At 35.4% G+C, this 23,177-nt stretch overlaps 2 protein-coding genes across 3 annotated transcripts; one reads left to right on the forward strand and one right to left on the reverse strand.

Moving 5' to 3' along the window:
* Positions 1 to 1,042: 1,042 nt before the first annotated feature.
* On the forward strand, positions 1,043 to 20,846 carry LOC105782869 (ADP-ribosylation factor GTPase-activating protein AGD4). Of its 2 annotated transcripts, none has more exons than XM_012607921.2 (19): positions 1,043 to 1,248; positions 1,594 to 1,670; positions 2,122 to 2,222; positions 4,046 to 4,116; positions 5,514 to 5,576; positions 6,638 to 6,682; positions 7,239 to 7,304; positions 13,562 to 13,609; positions 13,719 to 13,814; positions 13,911 to 13,952; positions 14,390 to 14,605; positions 14,724 to 14,852; positions 18,375 to 18,590; positions 18,682 to 18,768; positions 18,898 to 19,140; positions 19,342 to 19,460; positions 19,602 to 19,692; positions 19,827 to 20,278; positions 20,390 to 20,846. In XM_012607921.2, the coding sequence occupies exons 1-19, from the start codon at positions 1,201 to 1,203 to the stop codon at positions 20,499 to 20,501; spliced, it is 2,322 nt and encodes a 773-aa protein (XP_012463375.1). In that variant the 5' UTR covers positions 1,043 to 1,200; the 3' UTR covers positions 20,502 to 20,846. The 2 variants fall into 2 exon arrangements, with proteins under 2 accessions (XP_012463375.1, XP_052482272.1); XM_052626312.1 differs by having other exon boundaries at positions 1,230 to 1,248; positions 2,127 to 2,222.
* A 574-nt stretch (positions 20,847 to 21,420) lies between these two features.
* On the reverse strand, positions 21,421 to 22,977 carry LOC105782870 (pentatricopeptide repeat-containing protein At1g61870, mitochondrial). Its single transcript, XM_012607925.2, has one exon. It carries the CDS (start codon positions 22,870 to 22,872, stop codon positions 21,685 to 21,687), a length of 1,188 nt encoding a protein of 395 aa, XP_012463379.1. The 5' UTR covers positions 22,873 to 22,977; the 3' UTR covers positions 21,421 to 21,684.
* Between the last annotated feature and the right edge of the window lie 200 nt (positions 22,978 to 23,177).

A 23,177-nucleotide genomic window follows, 5' to 3' on the forward strand; every position in this document is an offset into this window, starting at 1 on the left:
TAATTAGAGAATAAAATAATTAATTTTTATCTCTTTCCTGTTTTTCTATTTCTTTTCTTTTCCAACATCATCATCGTCATTATCTTCTTATTTTATTTGTTAAAGAACATGAAACCCTAGGAACTATCATTCCATGGCACATAACAACAATTTTTTTTCTACTCAAATTTCCAGCATATTGTTTCATTAAAATATGGAAACAACAATAAACCATCATTACTAGAAATCTACATAAATTTTTTTTCCCATTTTCTAGTTCAGTTTCCTTTCTTTTCCTGTGCTCTTCATTGCTTGGTTTTTTTGTTTCTGTTACTCAACCCAAGAAAAGAAAAGAAAAAAGTGATCTCTAGCCATTTTCTGAGGAAAAAAACCATCCACCCTTTGTATTCTGCCAATGGAGAAGCCGACGAGAGGCTGTCGTTCTCCTTCTATCTTCGGCTCCGGTTCCTCTTCGCATTCTCGCTCACGATCTATTCATCCGCTTCCAATTTTGATTTCCTAAGATATTTTCACCTTACTCACTCTCACGCAGAGGTTACTTCTAGTAATTTGACTCATTTACAATAAATTTAGTGCAACACCCAAAAAAACTATTGCTCGAACAATTACAACCACTTGGAAGAAGTAGAAACCAAATTTGCTTTGGGAGATCCGAACCAATAAGGTTGAAGGAGGGATGAAGGCTACCATTGACTGCTAGCATCCAACTTGAACGGTTCCGAAATCCAACGGGTAGTGATGGTGGCAGCGTTAAAATTGAAAATGAAAAAAAAAATTCATTCTTCTAGAAGGAAAAGAAATATAATTTTTTAAGGTTATAAAATTTATTAATTTCTAGAAGAAAAGAAAAAATGAAAATGAAAAAGAAAATTAAAAAAAAAAAAGTTGCAAATAGCAGTCCATGCGGCGGCGTGTAAATGGCAATGCTGTCACATCAAAAAAAATAACGGTATTAGGCTCGGATATTAGTATAATGGACGAAAAAAAAAGTTGGGATATATTTAACCTTTTTATTTTTATTTTTAACTGGCATAGATTTTCAATCCGTGGCGCTCCACCAAAAAAGATCTTTTGTTAAACAGGGACAAGTGTTGTTTTTACCTTCTTCTCTTAGTTCCAGCATTTTCATTCTTGGATCCGAAACACTGACCTGAGATTTGTTGTTATTGAGTTTGAAAAGATAAAAGAAGAAAATTAGCGATGGCGAACTTTATCAAGCTAGAAGATTCCCCTATGTTTCAAAACCAAGTAACTCCAACATTCACATTTTCATTCTTGTACATTTTCCTTTTTTAACTCCAGAATTATATTTGATATTTTTAATTCAATTAATTTCTTAGCCATTCTATCGAATGTACATCATTTCCAATCGATTTCGTATTTACTAAATAATCGGTTCAATCTATCGAATGCAAATCAGTTTAATTGGGTTTTGTATTTACTGGGTAATCGAAATTCGGTTGAATCTGCTCTAATTAGCTATTATTTTGTATTGCTATACCTAAATATTTTTCATGATCGTGTAGGATTATTGTTATTTTTGTTTAAATTATGAAATTAAGGTTCTAATACGTTTGTTGGTTGATTGATCAGATATCATTTCTAGAGAACACGACTAATGAGTTGAAAGATCGTTGTCAAACACTATACAAAGGAAGTAAAAAGTTTATGTACGTACTTTTGTCTTTCTATGATCACTAATAGAAGTATTTGGATTTAATTATTGTCAATCATAATTTATTGAGGTTATGTTATTTTTATTAATACTAAGTTTTTTCTATATAAAATATGGATATTTTATTATTATTATTTTCATTTTTAGTATTAGTTTTGTACCTTTTGATTATCATTTCTCGTCTCTTCCACATAATACTGACTGAAAACATATTCTGAGTGCTCTGAGTTCAACCTGCAAAAGCATCAGCTTTGTAGCAAGCCTTTGAGTTAAATATTTGGTCTCTAATACAAAAGCATCAGCTTTGTAGCAAGCTTTGTAGCAAGCCTAATAACTCTCTCTCTCTCTCTCTCTCTCTCTCTCTCTCTCTCTATGCATGCAAGCGCCCGCACACACGCACATATATGTTTATTTATTATTTGGATCTATCTCTATTTCTTTTGCAGGACAGCTCTTGGAGAAGCATTTAATGGAGACAATAGCTTTGCTGATTCTTTAGAAGCCTTTGGTGGTGGACAAGATGATCCCATTAGTGTCTCCATTGGAGGTAGTCAACGTGTCTTCTTATTTCACCTTTTCACTATAGCACCAACCATGTCAGTTGTTTCTTACAAATAAATGTTAACAATTTCGATTAGGTTGCTATAACTTGGGTTCTATTTTACAAGTTCTTTTAATTACTGGGTATAAACACAGATGTCGATTTGACTCGCTTATTTGCGTGCATTTTTTACTAATGGACTACTTTTCTCAAGTAAATTTATGTTGAACAAATGATAGAAAGCCGAAATCTATTTGAAAAATATGTTTTCTGGCTTATTGAACAAATGCAATTGGATAGGAATTGCATTTAAATCGTATGATTTGTATTTAAACCCCTTGTGTTCATCCTTGCTATAGAATAATGTGTTTAAAACATAAGGAAAAGACATGTTAGGAGATTCCATTGGGTTGTAGATGATGTTAGTCTCCAAATCACTTGGTGAATAGTTAGAAGTATGCACTTTATTCAGAACGTTAGATCATGAAGTATCACGTTGAATTGGACCTTGTTTAATTTAAAAAGAGAGGTCTTAGGTTGGAGTGTGAGCAAGATTTGAGCATAAGCCAATACATCTAAGCCCTCCTGCTCACCTCAATATATTATATAGTTCACTAATAGATGTCTCCCCATTTTGGAGTTAAAAGTGAGATGAATTACTTGAGGTTTTAGACTTTTAGAAAAATTGTTCCAGTAATTTCTTATGAAGTTGTGTGACTAATGTGGAATATATGGTATGAAGACATTCGTGGTTGAATTATATGGATTAGTACAATGGTAATGAGAAGCTTATATAATGGTAATGCGAATAAGCAGAATGCTTATTTCCTAGAGGATGTAAGAAAAACCTATTCTACCACACTTAATGACCAATGAAGCTTTTGTGTGTGTGTGTCTTTATTTTTGTTTTTTTTCATTTCTTTAGTTTAGCTAAGGAAAGAAGCTACAGGTGTGTTAGCTAAGCTGGGAGGATTTGAGTTCTTTATAACTTGACTAACCTCAAACCCTTGGAAACTGCCCCAAAGTTGAACTTGGAAGATTTTTCGTTAAGCCCAATGACAATGTGTTGATGGTGCCAACAAAATATTTATTTAGATGATCGTTGAAATTATGATATTTGTTCTGCATTTGCTTGGAACCTTATTTTTAAGAGATTTAATGGCAATGACATACGTCATGTGGAGTTTTTTTTTCTAAAAAGAGATGTAGAAAGTGGTCTAAGTTTTAATTTTTTAATTGTCAGATTCATCTGTACTTTTTTTCTTACTAGTACTTTTGTTGGCTACATCTCATTTGGTGGTTGATTTGTCATGCTGGAAGATTATGGGGATACCATGGTCTCCATCAACTTACTGTTAGGGGCAACTTTTTAATTCCCTTCATTCTACTAAGCTGCTACATGGGTCGATATATTATAACATCATCCCATTTTGAATTGGTATTTTATCATTCAATTGTTAGGTTAGGTTGTGATCTTTTCACCCTTTTTTGTTTGAGAATCAGTTAATGCTACTTTTTTTTTTGGGGGGTTCATCTACTTCGCTATATAGCACTTGTGTAAATACCCTCTAAGGAGTACTTGACCTGCAACAGATAAAGGGATTTATTCAATTACATAATTTGGGTTCTTAGTATATGGTGCCCTTGATATTTCCCCTTTTTGCGTCTTAGATTATTTTATGTATCAAAAATTAAAATGTAAAAAGAAAAAAAAGGAGATGAGAATATGTCTGACTTCAAAAATAATGTAGTTGCTTGTGGATAGAATAATCTAGCCGAAAGATTAAAGATTCTACCTCAAAGGAATTTTACATGGTTCCCTTTTGTAGGACCGATTGTGTCTAAGTTCATCAATGCATTTCGTGAGCTTGCTAACTACAAGGAGATGCTTCTTTCACAAGTGAGTATCAATTTACCATTAGAAGAATACAATTCTTTCTTGTCCAATTGAAGAATATTGGACAAGTAGCTTTTGTCTTATTAATGTTATTCCTAATGTATATGTTTTGTTACTAACAACATTTTATTAGATTTTATTTTCTTAACCAATATTTTTTTTGTCCTGTATGATTGTACATGGTTACGTAGTATTCTATGCTTTGGGTATATTTAAATCAGTATTGTCAAAGATGTAAGGCATATTCTAAGCGCTAGAACCCTTATATTGCCTCAAGTGCAAGGCGCAAAAAGGGTGCTAACCTAAGTGAAGTAAAGAGCAATATATGTACATGAAATAAACTTTAAAGTGTGGTCTAGTTTAGCTACAGCACACATTTCTTTTATTAGTCAATTTGTATGATTTCCTTATGGTCCTTGTCTATAGTTGAAAACTCGAATATTGAGGAGTATAGAGTTTGATACTATCTGTTTCTTACTAGTAAAGGCATATCTAATGAAAAAAGTGAAAATAAAAGAAACTCAAGAGAAGTTCAATCAAAAGGGCACTTTTATTCTTAAATCTTTAAAAAGAAAGCACACATAGACGCACCAGTTGCGTGCTTGAACAAATTGGCCGCACCGAAAATGGTTTGAGGTGCTTTTGTTATCTGTACGAAGACCTTAATAACAATTATTTAGATCTCTATAGGTTACTATGACTGGATATAATGAAGTGATGAGCTTTTAGATGGTAGATATCATGCACCTTTGGAACTTGTATTGAAAAAAGTATATGTATCGCATCAACTCCTTTTCTCCCAAATTTGTGTAACATTCTTAATTTAGAAGGTGAGCTTCTTGATGGTAGATATCATGCACCTTTGGAACTTGTATTGAAAAATGTATATGTGTGGTATGAACTCCTTCAACTAGCTTTAATAAGGAAATAAGTTGCCCTATGACAAGAAAAAAAAAGACCTTTGAATTTGTCATTGCTCAAGACTTATCGGTGCATGTACATATGGTATCTGTACAAGCCGTATTGTGACATTAGCAAAAGCGGATTCACTGTTGAGATTGTATATTTACTCAAAAAAGTATTCAACATGGTAATTTATATATATGTAATTACTTTATAAATTCTTCATTTTCCATAAAAATGCTTTTGTGTTCGATTGGTTATATTGCCTTGCTTTTTATATATAATAGCACTGGTAGACATTGAATATATTAGTCGTACACGAAAACTGTAATCTTGAGGCCACTTGTTGCATAACTTCAAATAAGCATTTAATTATAGAAAACTTCATATTTGAGATTCCATTTTAACAATGTGCTACATGCTTAAGAGAATAGTTATTTTAGGTGTCCTGTTTGAGATGCTCAATTTTGTATCTGAGATTAGAATACCTATTACAGGTGGAGCACTTGTTAGCTGATCGGCTAATGCACTTTATGACTGTTGATTTGCAAGATGTAAAGGTAAAATTCATTGTTTTTTTTCATGAATTTAGAATTTAAATTGCCATTATCTAGCCCACTTTTGAATGGCTATGAATGTGGATTTAATTCTATTGAAAAACTTAAAAGAAATCAAGACAGTGAGCGAAACTTTTCCCCTTTTGAGATTTTGCATTGAAACCTTGTTCTATGTGCTTACAATGGGGTTGTTAATGGTTTCGACGCAACCCTTTAGCTTTCTTTGTATGTCTTTAAACTTGATCTAGGTGCAGTAGATGACATAGGTTGGACTTTTTCTGTTAAACAACCACTTTGGATTTATAGCAAACTTAATTACTTGTCATGTTTCCTTTAGTGTATTCATGTGTTGTGTTTGAAACAACTTTGAGAGGGCCTAATCTCTGAAATATTTCTTCCACTGTAAACAACCTTGCACATCACTCTTTTGTGGTCTTTTTACTTCTATGGTTTGCATTATGTTCTCTCTCGTCTTCCCACCTCCACTTTTTTTTTCATCAAAGTGGGAATATTATGCTTTTTCTATTATCTATTGCCACACTATCCATCCATGTAGTTTACTGTTAGCCTAAATATTTTTTTCCATTCTTTTATATATTTATCCATGTGTCACTTTTCCTTCCTTATCATCTTGAAAATGGGAGTACTTTCTAGCAAAACTCTATAATCCCCCTGGAATCTGAAATTTATAATGTGAGGAAAGTATAGGACACTCATATAAAAAGAAGATTGAATGATTGAGGCATGATGTTCTTTTTGTACAAGAAACATTCACAATATTTTTATCCTATTCATGGACAATATTGGATCTAAATGTTCATAATTGTGGAAACAAATATGAGTAAGATGCATTAAGAGATCAAAATACAACAGTCTATATGGTGGGACCTTGGGGGCAGCTAATAAGTCAAATGAGCAAACATAATATTTGCTTTCATTTTTGAAAAGTTCAACATTTTTATTAACTTTTCTTCCTTGCTAACTATGTTAGAGTCTTGAGCTAAATTCCTTTTTTTATGCCTTTCCTAATTTGCTTTATAGCTTTTATCCTCCGTCTTTTGCAGGAGTCTCGTCAACAGTTTAACAAAGCTAAATATGTATATGATCAGGTATTAAAGATAATGAAGCTCCCTTTCCAGCGTGAAGTCATTATTATGATTGGATATTAATGGCAATTTGAATCTCCTTCTCTCTCTCTCTCTCTCTTTCTCTCTCAATCTTGGAACTGAGTAATTATTAGGTAAAAACATGCTACGTTTATATGTACTACCACTAAGAATACTTGTAAGTCCAGTGTTATCTAATAGAAATGAAAAACATAAAAACCTAGTCAGCAACTTGATGACATGTTTTCTGTGTTATGGAAACTGAATATTCCTTGCATAAAACAAATATACTGCTAGTTTACTTTCTTTAATATTATGTGGCAAAACACTGATGGGGATGTCTCATCACCTAAATATGTTCTCCAATGGATTTACAAATGCAAGTGCTAAGAATATAAAAGTGATGCAAATATATGTCTTGTGGAAGTTTTAAATAACTATTTTTCCTTTAAAATTTTATGAAAAGCCACAATCAAGCAAAACAATACCATTAAAACTACCATGATATTTAATTCCTTTTAGATATAATGCTTTTCACCAAATCATCTTTTACTTCCAGGCACGTGAAAAGTTTGTGTCTCTGAAGAAGAATACACGAGGAGATATTGTTGTTGAACTAGAAGAGGTATGCTCTTTCCTTATGTAATTATTGAACTTTCACATGTTTTTAAGAGGGCTCAAAGATGACATTCTTATCCTATACTCTATTAAGTCTCACACTAGTTTTCTCTGCTATACTGAATCTAGTTCACTAGTTTGTACATTTAACTATTGGGTCCGATATCATTTTAGTTTGTAGCTCCCTGTTTTTGGACAATATATCCTGATTTGTTGTGCCTTTTTCTTGACAAATTTACGTGTTTGATTTGTTCTTTCTGCTTACTGTCATCAAATGAAGTACACAGTCTGTTCTTTTTGGCTTAGATGTTCTTTCTGTTGTTTCCAGTATCTAAGAACTCCCACTTTATCTGCATGACAAAAGTATTAGTTGCAATTCTTGAACATTTTATCTAGGTCCCCAAAAGTAAATACATTTTTGTTTCAAGAACTGACAATATAACTAATAAATCAATTCCTTATTGTTGGCCCGAAACACAAGGTACGTGCTTGGAAGGGGTGTCTAAGAGAAATATTCACTATCTTCAACACTTACAATAAGTGATCCTAAATCTATCACACACCCGTGACAATTTCCTCACCTTTGTACCTTGAAGAATGATATGCTCACCACTAAATTCACCCTTATGAACTTAGCATGTAAAACTACAACACAATAGGTTTTACAATCACAATGCACTCAATAAAATGAAATGAAGTTCCTAACTTGAACAGATTAAGTGTTATATCTCTCTATACAATAACCTACACAAGTCTCTAAATTATGTAGAATATTTCAAGGCTTGCTAACATAAAGAAGATTTATTACCGTACCTATTAAACAACAACTAAATAAGCTAAATACAATATAATAATAACAAACAATGTAAACAATGATTGTTGGCAACTAAGACTTCAACAATCCAATCCAATCCAACTTCTTTCATCCAAGGGATTAGATAAGAATGATTCAATTCGATCCAATTCTCCATATATATTTCCTCAAGAGATATGATCTTCATTGATGGGTTAGATACATTCCACAATATCAACACAACCCAACCCAAAAATCTGATTTTGTAAATTGCCAATAACTCATATATGGAAACAATCTCTGTTGGAACATTGACAGCAAAACAAACCAAAGTAGCAAGCCAAAAAATGAAATCGAAGCAAAAAGAAAAGAGAACAACAGCAAAATTGTAACTGAAGAACATCATGTATTTCATTCAAAATTTGAAATAATATAAGTTACAAATTGTTAACATGACAGTTACCCAATGACATAACTGCTCTCACTTAAGCTAGACTAATACTAACTTGATCAAAACACAAAAGATAAATTGACATTTCAGCTTTTACATCAAGTTCACATCACAAACTTAATCCTACTAACTTTGTAAGTAAATTACAATTGAACTAAACAAAATTACATAGGAACAAAATGAACAAAACAGATTGCTTCATTTGGTCCAGCTTCAGTTTTGCATTCCAAGCAAAGTTGTTGTTGCTTCTGGTCATTTGTTACACTGCAGGCCAAAGTTCAACACTCCTCCTTGGACTGTATGTAACAAACACCAATTCCTCTTCTTAAAACTTCAAACCTGGTTGCTCCCAATGGCTTGGTCAATATGTCAGCCAACTGAGCTTCTGAGCTACAATGAACAAGGCTGACTTCCTTCGATTGCTCAGCCTCTCTAATAAAATGGAATTTGATCTTAAAGTGTTTTGTTTTACCATGAAACACAGGGTTCTTAGCTATGGCAACTGCAGATTGATTGTCTACCCAAATCTCAGTTGCTTCAGCTTGATCCTCATTTAGATCATGAAGGAACTTCCCGAGCCATATGGCTTGATTAACAGCTGCTACAGCTGCAATGTACTCTGTTTCAGCTATGGACTGAGCAAAAGTTTGTTGCTTCTTCGAACACCAGCAAAAGACACTCGATCCAAGTGTAAAAAAATAGCCAGAGATACTCTTCATGTCATCGAGAGAACCAGCCCAATCACTGTCTGAATATCCTTCCAGTTTTAGCTCCTTTCCTTTTTCAAACATCACACCATAACTTGCAGTTCCTTTAATGTATCTAAGAACCCTCTTTGCTGCTTTCAAGTGAACCACGTCACAGCAGTGCATAAACCTTGACAAGAGACTGACACCAAACATAATATCAGGTCTAGTTGCTGTTAGATATAGCAGACAACCTACCAGGCTTCGATATTACTTCTCATCAACTCTTTCTTGGTCTCCATTATTTATTAGCTTCTCACCTTAATCCACGGGTGTGCTTACTGTTTTGCAGTTCAGCATGCATAATTTATTGAGAATTTTTAAGGCAAAAGCATGTTGGCTGATGAATATGCCTTGATCAAATTGATGCACTTCCATGCCAAGGAAGTATGTCATTACTCCCAAGTCTGTCATTTCAAATACTTCCTGCATTTGAGCTTTAAATTCATCAATAAGCTCACTCTTGCTTCCAGTCACAAGCAAATCATCCACATAGAGAGAAACAATCAACAATGTCTCACATTCTGACTTCTTCACATAAAGTGTAACTTCACTGACACTTTTCTCAAACCCGAGCCTAGACAGGTAAGTGTCAACCTTGTCATACCAGGCCCTTGGTGCCTGCTTCAGGCCATAAAGTGCCTTTCTCAGCCTATACACTTTGTCTTCCTCTCCAGCAACTTTAAATCCATCTGGTTGCTCGATGAAAATCTCCTCCTTGAGGAAACCATTCAGAAAAGCTGATTTTACATCTAATTGGTGAACCTTCCATTATTTCTGAGCAGTCAAAGTAAACAGGAGTTTGATTGTATCCAATCTTGCTACTGGAGCAAATGTTTCCATGAAATCAACTCCATACTGCTGACAGTAGCCTTTCACCACAAGCCTTGCCTTGTGCTTGTTCAATGAGTCATCAGCATTGTACTTAGCTCTAAAAACCCATTTAACACCAATGACCTTCTTTTGATAAGGTCTGTTCACTAGTTCCCAGGAGTCATTCTTGTGGATCATCTCCAGTTCTGCTTCCATGTCTTTCTTCCAATGTTTGTCTCTAATAGCTTCTTCAAACTCAGATGGCTCAACTATAGCAACATTGCTTCTTTGAAAAACATCAGCAATGGTTCTGGTGCCTCACTGGTGCATCATCAACAGCTTCACTGTTTGAAACTTCTTCTGTTGGTTCAAAGACACATTCTAGTTGACCATATTCAATTGAGTCTATTTTAGTACCATTCCAACTCCAAACCTTCTCTTCATCATCTCTGCTGACCAGAACTTTCTTTGTTGATGGATCAAACATTCTATAGCCCTTCTTGGTACTACTATAGCCAACAAAGATTTCTGGAACAGTTCTGCTTTCGAGCTTGGTTCTCTTTTCCACTGGAATATGGGCATAGCACCACAGCCAAATACTTTGAAGTGTGATACCACTGGTTTAACTCCATGCCAAGCCTCAAAAGGAGTTTTGTCTTTGACTACTCGAGTTGGCAACTTGTTGAGCAGATACACTGAGGTGTTAACTGCCTCAGCCCAAAATTTGCTTGGAATTTTACTCTGAAATAGCAAACATCTGGTCATATCAAGCACAGTTCTGTTCTTTCTCTCACATACTCCATTCTGTTGAGGAGTATAAACAGTGGTTAGCTGGTGGTGAATTCCAGCTTGTTCACAAAACTTCTGAAATCTGTCAGACACATACTCAGAGCCATTATCAGTTCTTAAGGCTTTGATTTTACTACCAGCTTGATTTTCAACCAAAGCTTTGAATTTGCAGAATGTTTCAAATACTTCTGACTTCTGCCTCAAAAAATAAACCCAGCAGAACCTGGTCGAGTCATCTATAAACAAGATAAAATACTTGTTGTCATTGAGAGAAGGAGTTTTCATTGGACCACAGACATCAGAATGCACAAATTCAAGCCTTTCTTGAGCTCTCCATGCACTATCAGCAGGAAAATGCAATCTAGCCTGCTTACTAAGCTGACAAACCTCACAAACAGAACTAGTGACTTCAACTTTGAACCTGTCATCAACCACATTCAGCCTATGCAACAGATCAAGAAATCTAAAATTAGCATGGCCTAATCTCCTATGCCAAAGACCAGTGCTATCAGCAAGGCTGGTGTAAGCCTTTCTCTCCACTTGACTCACATCAAGCATGAAGCACCTATTAGTCATAGTTACTGTAACTAGCTCCTAACCACGTGAGTCTTGAACACTACAACAGCCATTTTTAAAAACTAAGGTATAACCCTTTTCCACTAACTGGCCCACACTAAGCAAATTTTAATCTATATCAGGTACAAAAAGCACATCAGTAATCACTTTGTTACCTGAACCAGTGCTGATCATCACATTGCCTTTGCTTTTGGCCTCAATCAAGTTCCCATCTCCAATTATGATCTTTGAGGTAAAGGTCCTGTCAAGGTCTTTAAACAGTTTTTCATCAGCTGCCATGTGGTGTGAGCAACCACTATCCACTAGCTAATCACTTTTGGCTTTTGTTGTGCTAATAAAACAGGAGGCTGTGAAAACATGCTCCTCCTGAGCTTGAAGATCTTCTGTAGCTCGAGCCTGTTGCTGAACAGGTTCTTTCTTTTTATTTTTACACACTTTCTCAACATGGCCAAACTGTTTACAACTTCTGCACTGAATACCTGGCCTAAACCAACAGTATCTTTCTGAGTGTGTTGTTTTATTGCAATGAATACATGGTGGAAATACCCTTTTTCCTTCATCTTTCCTTGATTTCTCGCTTTTGTTATGCCAAGGCTTATTGCCTTCCAGATTTGAACTTGAGCCTTCATTGGCTTTTGCCTGGAAACCACCTTCAGGATGTTCTTCCTACCTATTTGCTCTCCTTTGCTCAAGTGCAAAAGAGGAGTTTATCAGCTCAGACAGTGAGATAGTTGATAAATCTCTCGAGTCCTCAAGTGAAGAAATTTTTTACTTGAATTTCTCAAGGAGAGTTGTGATGACCTTTTCAACAACTCTTCTCTCACTGAAGTCCACTCCAATGAGCCTTATGCTGTTGACAGTGGTCATTATCCTGTCTGAGTACTGCTTGATGGTCTCAGAATTCTTTCATCTTTAGATTTTTAAAATCTCTCCTAAGATTGATCACTTGCTGCTGCCTCGTTTTGTCTGACCCCATGAACTCCTCCTTCAGCTTCTCCCATGCCTGTTTAGGTGAATCACGGGCCATTATCCTGGTGAAGATCACATCTGATACCCCATTCTGCAAGTAGGCAATTGCTTAATGCTTCTTGGAGCACTCTTCACTGGGTTGGCTCATCTGAGCAATGGTGGGATTGGCTCTCAATGGAGGTGGTTCGATATCATTTTCAATCACATTCCACAAGTCGTGTGCCTGAAGATATGTTTTCATCTTAACTATCCAAATGTGATAGTTTTCTCCAGTGAACATAGGTGGTGGAGGTGGTGTGAAGCTCATCTTGCTGAAACTAGCCCAACAGCTTCGATTTCTTACTTCTCCAAACTTGTTTTAGCCAAAAAACACAACCAACAACAGAGTCCCTCAAAGACTTGGGCTCATGATACCATTTTTTGGAACATTGACAGCAAAACAAACCAAAGTAGCAAGCAAAAAAATGGAATCGAAGCAAAAAGAAAAGAGAACAGCAGCAAAATTGTAACTGAAGAACATCATGTATTTCATTCAAAATTTGAAATAATATAAGTTACAAATTGTTAACATGACAGTTACCTAATGACATAACTGCTCCCACTTAAGCTAGACTAACACTACCTTGATCAAAACACAAAATATAAGCTGACATTTCAGCTTTTACATCAAGTTCACATCACAAACTTAATCCTACTAACTTTGTAAGTAAATTACAATTGAACTAAACAAAATTACATAGGAACAAAATGAACAAAACAGATTGCTTCATTCGGTCCAGCTTCAGTCTTGCATTCCGAGCACAGTTGTTGTTGCCGCTGCTGGTCACTTGTTGCACTGCAGGCCAAATTAGTTCAACAATCTCGACTGTTGTAGTTGATCAGAAAGTGGGCACTCGCTCAAACACTCCTTCATCCATTCCATATTTTTCAACACTTATATTAAAGCATGGAATAATAGCTTGGTTTTTGCTATGAAGGCATTCTTTGTTCAAATTATATCATGTCTTCATCATCATCTCATATTTTCTTGTTAAGTTCTAAAGTTATCCATAGAGTACAGTTGTCTTTTCAATAATAAAACTAACATGGCTTGTATTCTGGGTTGGATTGGATTTTGGTTTTGACAGGATCTACAAAATTCAAAATTTTCTTTTGAGAGAAGGCGCTTTGATTTAGTATGTTTACTGCAGCAGCAAGTCTCACTATTTATTTATATTAAAATTGTATTTCCATTTTATTCCGTACTTCATTTGGTGACTTTTCTTTGTGGTTTAAGGAAAACAGGCAACTGCTCTGATGAATATAGAAGCAAAAAAAAAGTATGAGTTTCTGGAATCTATAAGTGCAATTATGGATGCCCATCTTAGATATTTTAAGCAGGTTTGTATTTTCTTTCTCAAAATTTTTGCTAGGTTGAGCTAGTTTTAAAAAGATGTAATGTATGTGGACTGAATATAATTGATTTCTTTTGTATAGGGGTATGACATATTGAGCCAGTTGGAACCATTTATTCACCAGGTAATGTTTTACCTTTTTCACTTTTTGGTTTGAAACAAAACAAATGAGATGGTGTTGATTACTACAAACCAATTAACTGATTAATTATTCAATAAGGGTTGTTCCCTCCATGATATTAGAAAGAAGATAATGACATATAGTCAAAGGAATCTATGATTGTTGGAAATTTCTTCCTTTTGTATTATTGTCATCTTGTGTATATTTTTTGGGGATTTACCATGTTAAAGAACAAAATTTTGTCTTCTCTGATGCATATGAATTTGTCTTTACCTTGATATAAATTGCGTCGCAAATCCATCTTTGAGATATTTGAATTAAGAATTTCATCCTTTGGATGCAACAGGAGTCATGCATTTCAACTTTTTGTTATATAAATGTCAATGTAATAAATGCATAAGTTATATGCATATCTCTGCCATATGTGCACATTGTATCAGGTATTGATCTATGCTCAACAATCAAAAGAATTAGCAAATGTTGAACAAGAGAAGCTTGAAAAACGTATTCAAGAATTCAGGACCCAAGCTGAGATAGATACTTTACGAGTTTCTAACAACATAGAGCCTTCAACAAATGCTGGTTCTATTCAAGTTGTTGGCATGAATTTAGACAAAAGTGTAGAACCACTCATATTGTCCTCCATTGAAGGGGAGGTGAGTGCTTGATCTTCATATCTTTTACTTGGGCTATTATTTTCATATCAACATCGTGTTTATTTCATCAATGTTGTTACTTGGAGAAATGAAGTACTCTTTTTCATTCTTTTTGCAGGTCCAGACAATCAAACAAGGATATTTGTTGAAACGTTCTAGTTCGAGGGGAGATTGGAAAAGAAGGTTCTTTGTACTTGATAGTCGAGGAAGTTTATACTATTATAGGAATAAGGGTATCAAACCAATGGTATGTGTTAACATTTTATTATTATCCTTGGTTGATCATGTCTAGTAATATAGCTTGGAGCAATTTGTCCTTTAATTATGATTATGGGTGAAGGGGAGGTATGCCTGTACCTAGATGTTAGCTTTGATGCTAGCTAATTTATGGTTTTGACAAAATTGATGATGCATTGCAGTGGAAATTAAATGTTTGTATGGTCTTGTTGCCCTATAGCTGTATATAGTCCTCCAAATTAGTTTGTTAAATCCCTCCAATTTAGCTTATCAAGTCCAGAGAACCTTGGAATAATAATCCCAGATTTCCACACTCCGCTCAAGCTGGAGAACTAATGCTAATAATTTCCAGCTTGAACAAATACGCGTCAATTGAGCTCTAGGGATGGGTTTGGAGTTGGTAAGGATATGTTTAGTTTGTTGTCATATAAGTGTGTATACAACTTCAACATGTACTCTATGTGTCGACCAATCTCCATGCTTGATGCGATCATCAAGCATTGGCTTTTCGAAATATTAATTGTTGCTCGATTGTCACAACTTCATAGAGACTTTGAATTGGAAAATGAAGTTCTTCTAAAAGTTCTCTTAGTTACGTTCCTTCATAGATTCCATGAACTAGGGTCAATAAAATCTCATTGCTTTGAGCAACCACAGATTTTTCTTGCTCTTTTGTGTGACAAAGTTTCCCCATAAGTAGGAACAGTACCCAGATGTTAACGTCCTATCATTCAAAGATCATGCCCAATCAGCATCTATGAAAAATTCTATGGTCCTGTTAATTCCTCTTTTTCAAAAATAAGCTTTTTCTTGGAGTCATTTTTAGGTATCTCAATATTTTGAACACTGCTTTTAGATATACTTCATTTGGGTTGTTCATAAACTAGATAACTACACTACAAAGATAATTGAAGAAATTGACGAAAAAATAATAATTTGAGGGTTTTGGAATAATGTTCTTGTGTATTAACTCAAGTATTTACATGGGTATAATATATTCACGACTATTTTGAACTACTTAAGTAAATACAATCTTCACAATAAATAGAACAAATAAAATCTCGATAATTTAACCCTAAGAAATCATATCAGCCTTGATTGACAAGGCTATCAATAGTCAATGGTCAACACCCTTCCTCAAGTCAGTGCATAGATACACACATGCCCAACTTGTAGACCAAATTGTGATAAGTTCTGTTGTTGACCCTCTTAGTAAAGATATCGACTAATTGTCGGTCAGATGTCACATGGACTAAGTTCAAAATACTGGTAGTCAACTTCTCTTTAATGAAGTGCCTATCAATCTCAATATGTTTTGTTTGATCATGTTGGACTGGGTTTTGAGCAATATTGATGGCAGTTATGTTATCACAAAAGCTCACAAACTCCCTGAGCAATGACTTTGTATTCTGCCTTAATAAGATTACCTCCCACAAGTCTACAATATCCGGATGTTGATCTTCGATCGTCTAGTAACCCAGCCCAATCTGCATTGGTAACTGGTAAAATGGGGTGTAAACCAGCAGAATCGCCTATGGAGAGCAATTATAAGCTGCAAACAGGGACTGAAGAGTCAGTGGATAAGGAGAGATACCAAAGCCTGGTTGGAAGATTAATCTATCTCTCACACATTGGACCCAACATAGCATATTCCATAAGCTTGGTAAGCTAATTCATGCATGATTCTCGAAAATCCCACATGCAGGCTGTTTTTCGCATTCTATCTAAAGTCTGCACCAAGAAAAAGGTCTCCTTTTCTCTAAACATGGTAACCTCCAAATAAATGCCTATAGAAATGCAGATTGGGTAGAATCTCTATATGATAGGAGGTCTACATCTTGGTATTGCACCTTGTTAGAGGAAACCTAGTCACTTGGAGGAGCAAAAAACAAAGTGTGATTGCTCGATCAAGTGCAGGGGCAGAATATAGAGCAATGGCTGAAGGTGTTTGTCAACTTCTGTGGTTACAAAAATTACTGGATAAATTAAAACTATTAGAAGAAAAAAATTATCCTTGTACTGTGATAACAAAGATGCCATCGGTATTGCTCAAAATCCGATTCAACATCGAACAAAACACATTGAGATTGATCGACACTTTATAAAAAAAAAAGGTTGACTACTGGAGCTTTGAGACTAATCCATGTGACATCTGGCAGACAGTTAGCTGACGTATTAGCCAAAGGACTCAACAACAGAACATATCATAATTTGATTTGCAAGTTGGCCATGTGTAATATTTATGCACCAACTTGAGGAGAAGTGTTGAATAATTAACAGATTAAGCAAATTCTTAGAGATTAGACAAGTAACTTTTTAGCTAATTGATTATATTTAGGAATCATAAAATATTTAATTTCTTTTTCTTTTCTTATTGTATGTGTATGAATAGCTTGAAAATTATTCTTAAATTTGATAAGAAAGAAATTTTCACTATCTTTCTTCTTTTTGGTTGCCCACTCAATTTCTAACAATAATGAGTTTGAGCCTTTGAGGATCGATCCTTGGTCCTAATTTGATAGAGACCTCCAACTTCTTTGGCATTGCTAATCATCTTCCCCGAATGACTATGAGAGGAGGAAAACTTAGCAATACACGTCAAATCTCTAGTAACTTTACTAATTCACAGCCAGTTGCATGTTAACTTTGGAAACAAAAGGACAGCTTGAAGTGTTAATGTGTTGGATATGGTCACTTTCACAATACCAGTCACCTTTGTCAGTGACCCAACGACAATTTTGACTGTACAACTCTTGTGAATTGAGCTGCGTTCTTGTAACGATGATACATCACCTATCATGTGGTCTGAAGCTCTAGAATCTGTAGTCCAGGTTGCTGAATCTTCTTCAACATGGTGAGCGGTGAAAGAATACCTATTTCAGCACTGGGTCCTGTAGAGACAATCCTGGTAGCGTTTGAAACTTGGCTGAATATAACAGAACCTTCTGATCCACTAGTGCTCAAAGCTTTCTGACCAGACAAGGTTCCCGATGATTCTAATCCCATGAGGGTTTGGGTCATTAAATTAGTCTATCTCAAATAGCTGACATAATCCTCTGTTTAGCCGTGCATAGTTCTCCAAATTAGTCTATCAGTTCCTTTCAATGTAGCTTTTAATATCCCAAGAATCTTGGAATAAGATTCCCGGGTTTGCACAGGTAGAAACTATTAGGTCCAAGAATCTAATGTTTGATGCAATTTCCATTGTTACTGTAAGAATGGATATATTTACATATATGGGATTGTTTATGTACATATTTGCAACCTGAAAACCCACATAATATTTTTTTAGTGGTTCATTCCTCCCCTAATTGACTATTTGGTTTTAGTGTCCTCTCCTGATGTACATTTATATTTTCACTTTGCTTGGATATGAAGATGTTTGAATTGATCTGAAATCCAACAAGCATGAAATGAATGCATAGTAGAGTTGGTTCTACGAAAGAAGCATTTCATACATCCTTGGTTTGACTATGAAACTATTTGAAAAATGATTTTGATGAAGCATGATGTTTATCTGCTTTATTCCTAGGGTTATCACCATCAACATACTGGTTCAGCTGGAGACAGTAGTGGTGTATTTGCTAAATTCCGTGCAAGGCATAGTAGGTCATTATCATTTAATGAAGGAACTTTGGGCTCTCGTACTGTCGATCTTCGTGCTTCTACAATAAAATTGGACACAGAGGACACAGATTTACGGCTTTGCTTCAGAATTTTAACTCCACTGAAAACTTACACATTACAGGTGATTTACAGAGGACACATAGCCTTTTGACTTTATAACAATGTTTTCTTGATGATGATTGTGTTGATAAGTTTTGTCGCTGGTTGGCCAGGCTGAAAATGGGGTAGATAGAATGGACTGGGTTAATAAAATAACTGCAGTTATCGTATCTCTTTTGAATTCTCATATCCAGCAGCAGGTTCTTTAATTTTTTTTTCTGCTTTTAAAGCCACAGTTTTGCATTTGTAGTGATGTGAAATGCTCTAATTCTCATCAAATTGCTGCTAATAGTGCTTTGGTTGTCTGTTGTGGCTGCATCTGAAAAAAGCATGTGGATATTCCCAGACCTCCTTCTAATGTTACATCACCTAATAGCCATGGTACTTCGGAGATTGAACAAACAGGCTATAGAGCAGAGCCCATCTCTTCAGTCCTCAGAAAAATTCCTGGAAATGATGTTTGTGCAGAGTGCAGTGCTGCTGAACCTGATTGGGCATCTCTTAATCTTTGCATACTGTTATGCATTGAATGCTCAGGTGTTCACCGTAACCTTGGTGTACACATCTCAAAGGTGCAATTTATTCTTCAAAGAAAAGAAAGAACACCTCATGGTCTTCTTGGTTATTAGTTTGTAGTTCTTAATCTTTATTTGGTTTTCAACATGTTAGAAGAACTGTTAATGGGAAGGAGGATGGTAGAAGTAAATTGATATCATGATATTAAGTTCATTTTAAGAGTCTTAAATAAAAGATTACTCTTTTTGTTTGTGCAGGTGAGATCTTTGACATTAGATGTCAAAGTGTGGGAACCTTCAATTGTGGAATTATTCTGTACTCTGGGCAATGCTTATTGTAACTCTATATGGGAAGGTTCACTCCTTAAGAATGAGAGGTAAGAGTTTCCCCAGGCTAATAAGAACATCAAAATATGCTACTAACAACCATTTCTTCATTACTAAAGAATGAGTTTGAGGAAACTGATGATTTATACAATAATCTGCTTTCTATTTCCTGCTAATGTAATTCACTGCAGCGTGGATGAACCAAAGGCTACAAACACATCAGTACCAAAACCATGTGCCAAAGATGTGATTTCCCTTAAAGAGAAATACATTCATGCTAAGGTATTTAGTTGATCTTTCTTTCTCTTCATGTCCATGCAAATGCTGATTAGATAAGCCTTTCACCTCTTATGCTATTATGATATGAAGCTGTGATATCGAATACAAAACCTACCTTTATTCCTTCTCCTAACCAGTATGTAGACAAATTGCTGATCATCAAAGATGCACTACAACCTGGAGATCCTCCTAATTTGACCAACATCTGGCAAGCAGTTAAGACTGATAATATACAAGAAGTATATCGTCTACTTGCAATATCAGAGGCCAACATTGTAAATACAACCTTTGATGATATTGTTAGCATTGAGTTGTATCACCATGTTGTTGATGCACAAGACTCGTCTCTTGAAAAGGAACAGCATGATCCATTGGACTGTCAGAGAATCAAGGATTCTAATGACCCGGGGAACTGTCTACAAGGTTGTTCATTGTTGCATCTGGCATGCCAAGGTGGGAACTGTGTGATGCTTGAGCTGCTGCTGCAGTTTGGTGCTGATATAAATATGCGCGACTTCCATGGAAGGACTCCTTTGCACCATTGCGTTGCGCTAGGGAACAACTCATTGGCAAAGCATCTACTAAGAAGGTAAGCTGCATAGGAAAACTGCAACTTCAGACAAATAAATGATAGCATCAAAGTATACTTAGTACTTTCATCTCTTGTAAAAGTGGTTTTAATTTTGGCAAAACTGTGCAGAGGAGCAAAGTCTTCAATTACAGATGAGGGGGGATTAAGTGCATTAGAAAGGGCGATGGAGAAGGGAGCAATTAAAGATGAGGAACTGTTTATTCTGCTGAATGGAAGCTAGTGAAACAAACATGGTTTTCCCCAAACTGGTAAAAGCCTGCGTCTCTCCCCTGATTTTCTCTTACGTTGGCCATTGTTGTTGCCTTTATATAAGCATAAAAAGAGCGTTATGTCCTGTTGGCATCATTAAGTAATGTTTTTTTTTGTTATAATAATTAAAACTTGATGTATTCGAGAGATAATTGTTGGAAGCTTCCCCTTGTGCTTGATTTTCTTTGTTGATTGTATTTGGCCTAAATTTCATTAACATAGTTTCTAAAACTTCAGGGCTAAGTCGAATGCGATTGTGAATGCTAGAGCCAATTTTCTTGGTTGTTTCCTAAATTGAGTTACATTTCTATTCAAATGCTCAATAATTCTGCTTGTAAGAATTGGATTAGCACAGTCGAAACCATTAATTTTTGGTTTAAAATTATAGACAATAGAAAATTCATAATATATATAATAATTAATAAACACAAATAATAATTCAAGCATTCATTTTATAACTTTAATCTGGTTTAAACGGTTTTTTAGTTAGTTTGGCTGTTCTTTTATCGGTTCCCTGGCAAAAGTATCAGGGAAGCCCCTGTCCCTAGGGGTGGAATGCATTTCAATCCCTCTACTGAAAATGGGGAAATTAACCTTATCCATTTCGAAACATACGTAATTGAATTTGAAAATAAAAATGAAAATCTAACTCTAAAAGGAACTTTTGTGCTTATTCAAAGCTGCTGAATCAATTTCACCTTGAGAGGTTATGGCATGTAAATAATAGACATTCGATGAATGTTAGGACCCTCCTACGTACACAACACTGAAATGATTCGGTTAATATCATCTTTCTGATATTTGGTTTAGGCATGTGCAATATGATTGTTATGCATATTGCCAGACCTAAAATATGATCAGGCTAAAATCAAATACCAAACATGACGAAATACTCAAAACCAGCCTAAGATTCCAATAATTATTACTAAATAATCATTTTTTTCCCCTCAAAACATAAAATCACAAGATTTATCAGATGCAACAAAATTGTTAAAATTCAGAAGCTTAATATGCCATTTCACCAAATAGAAATGAGCATATCTTGTGATAACTCAATGGAGGAAGATCAAGTTGCATGGCCTTGCATTTGCTTCTATGAAGAAAGAGCAACCCTCCAAAGCTTTAACCAGACCTCACCATTGCTTCAATATCATTTATAGAGGAAGAGCAGCTTCAATTTTGCCCCATGATTCTAAGGCATCACCTTTAAGCCTCTTTTTCATCTTCTCAACAACTTGCTTAGCTTCCTCTGATCTCGACCTTTCTACCAACCCTTTAACCAGACCTTCCATCGCCTCAAACGGTGGAACCCATTTCCTCTTTATGATTTCCTTGCTCATTTCCAAAGCCATATCCAACTCTCCTTCATTCACCATACTCCTAATCAAGCTATAATAAGCAAATGAACAAGGCAAAACATACCCATCACTCAGCATCTTATCCAAAACCTTCTTAGCCGATTCTAAATCCCCTATCCTACAAAACCCATCAATAATAGTATTATAGCTAGCTGAATTTGGTTTCATCCCTTTTGAAATCATCTCATCTAACAACTTCTTAGCCCTGGCACATTCCTTACTCTTGCACAACCTTGAAATCCTATGGTTATAAGTAGCCAAATTGCCTTCAATCCCTTTATTTATAACCTCTTTCATAACCCCATCAAATCCATTTTGGTCCCCATTCTTCAAGTAAGCCCCTAGCAATATGTTATAAGTATCAATATTTGGATTGACATCCATTTTCTCAACCCATTCACGTGCAGATTCGATCTTATTTTCTTTTACAAATGCTTTTAATACCAAGTTATGCGATACTACCTTTGGCTTAACGCCAAGCTTCTTAGAAAGAGTCTTGAAGCAATCGTGAATTTGCTCAAACATACCATTGTTTAGATAAACTGTGAGAATAGCACAAAGGGATTTTTCAGATATATTACAATACCTGTTTCTAGACAAATCGTCGAGCGTTTGGAGTGCTTGTGGAACCATCCCAGCGTTTGAGTAAAGCATAATGAGACGAATCCAAAAACCTTCGGATTTGAGCGCAGGGGTGTCTTGAGAATGGAGCTTTTGGGTCTCGAGGAGCCGGTCGACGAGGTCGAGGCGGTTGGCACGGGCTAGCTTGCGGATGGAGAGGTGGTAGATGGGGCGGTGGCGGAGGAAAGTGGGCAAATGGGAACATTGTTCGAAGATTTCCGCTAGCTTTTCAGGGTCCTTCTCGGTTATTATGGCGGATTTCGCGGCTTTTAAAGATGGAAATGGAGGGTTCTGTTTTACGGCCTGAGTGGAGAAGAATGCTTTGGGGATTGCTAGCTTTGAGTTCCTGAAGATGGAAGCCATTGCTGTATTGATACTAAAAACTGAAACTTGGAAAAAGGGCGATCAAGGTTTAGGGTTTTAGTATTCTCCACTAGAAAAGGTAAGGGAATTTCTAATAGGCGCGTTTACCAATAAGTAATACAAAAGCTAGTGGTAATGCAAAGTTTTGTATTGTTTAGTGTAATAAGTTTTAGGGTGAGTTTCGATTAGTGATGTGGTACGTTGTGTTTAACTTCTTTTTTTGTTTTTAGGTTACGATATTTAATCTCACATTTATCATTTTTTTATACTAAAAGTACCGTCCATCTAAACTCAACCAATCAATC

Source organism: Gossypium raimondii, chromosome 13, assembly GCF_025698545.1.
Source record: "Gossypium raimondii isolate GPD5lz chromosome 13, ASM2569854v1, whole genome shotgun sequence".
Lineage (NCBI taxonomy): Eukaryota > Viridiplantae > Streptophyta > Magnoliopsida > Malvales > Malvaceae > Gossypium > Gossypium raimondii.